General features: G+C 39.9%; 1 protein-coding gene across 1 annotated transcript; it reads left to right on the top strand.

The window, feature by feature from the left end:
- Positions 1-50: 50 nt before the first annotated feature.
- On the top strand, positions 51-1,431 carry LOC111383261 (protein FAR1-RELATED SEQUENCE 5-like; the record flags this gene model as incomplete). The annotated part of the gene is made up of 1 exon (XM_023007338.1): positions 51-1,431. A coding segment is annotated over one exon (1,381 nt), but the record flags the coding sequence as incomplete, so codon positions are not given.
- Positions 1,432-1,532: the final 101 nt, after the last annotated feature.

The following is a 1,532-nucleotide window of genomic DNA, read 5'->3' on the forward strand; positions in this document are numbered from 1 at the left end:
GTGGCTGTACATTACACATTCACTTGTGATAATGATGAATTTTGTGGCAGGAATTCCGTTGTACAAAAGCTTGATGTGAATGATATGGCAGGAATTCCCTTGCACAAGAATTATAACTCCGCAGTTATGGAAACTGGTGGATATGAGAATACTGCTTTTGTGGAAAAGAATTGTCAGAATTACATTGAACAGGTGAGACGATTATGCCTTGGAGAAGAAGATGCCCTCGCAATACAAGCGTACTTTTCAAAGATGCAAGCACGGTACTCAGGATTTTACTATAGTATGAACTTTGACAAGGAATGCAGGCTAAAGAATATTTTTTGGGCAGATCACAGATGTAGGCAGTCTTACAAAGAGTTCGGTGATGTCGTCACTTTCGATACTACGTATCTCACTAATAAGTATGACATACCGTTCGTTTCTTTTGTTGGGGTGAATCATCATGGACAATCCATATTGCTGGGCTGTGGACTATTATCAAATGTGGACATCGGGACTTTTGTGTGGTTGTTCAGAACATGGTTTGAGTGCATGTATAGACAAGCTCCTAATGGAATCATTACTGATCAAGACTGTGCAATGAAAAATGCAATTGAGATAGTTTTTCCTAACACGAAGCATAGATGGTGTTTGTGGCATATTATGAAAAAGTTGCTGGAAAAGTTCGGATATCACGTTCATAAGAGCTCGATAATTTCTACAATACATGGATTGGTATATGATTCCGAAAATGGGCAAGAATTCGAAGAAGGTTGGAGGTTGATGCTCGATACGTATGACTTGCACAATAATGATTGGTTATCGGGGTTGTACGAGAACAGAGGTAGGTGGGTGCCTTGTTTTTTGAAAACCACGTTCTGGGCCGGCATGTCGACTACACAACAAAGTGAGAGTATGAATGCATTTTTCGACGGGTATGTGCATTCAAAGACTTCACTAAAGCAGTTTGTCGAGCAGTACGAGAGAGCACTGAGAAATAAGGTTGAGAAGGAGTTTCAGGCTGATTTTAAATCCTACTCCCAAATGGAGCCTTGTGCGACAACTTTCGAAATAGAAAAGCAATTTCAAGCAATCTATACCATTTCAAAGTTTAAAGAAGTTAAAGAGGAGTTCACTGGGAAGATATATTGCGATGTCATATCTGAAACTGCAAATGATTCTTTTTGGTCGACGTATGAGGTTCGTGAGCATGTCACACTTCATGATCATCGGAAGAAAAAAACATTTTGCATATCATTTCGGAGAGATACTTGCGAAGTGATTTGTAGCTGCCATCTTTTCGAATTTCGAGGAATCATTTGTAGGCATGCAATTGCAGTCTTGATTCGTAACAACATCACATCGATACCTGAGCGGTATATAATAAGGAGATGGAGAAGAGATGTCAGTAGAGTATACACGAGGATCGCAGTAAATTATGATGGAATGGTAAGTACTCCTAGACAGTTGAGGTACGACGAAATGTGTCAGGCTTTTTCGGAGTTGGCGAACCTCGCAGCAAATGATGAAGGATGGACACGTAATATAAT

Source organism: Olea europaea, unplaced genomic scaffold (assembly GCF_002742605.1).
Source record: "Olea europaea var. sylvestris unplaced genomic scaffold, O_europaea_v1 scaffold26459, whole genome shotgun sequence".
In the NCBI taxonomy this organism is placed as follows: domain Eukaryota; kingdom Viridiplantae; phylum Streptophyta; class Magnoliopsida; order Lamiales; family Oleaceae; genus Olea; species Olea europaea.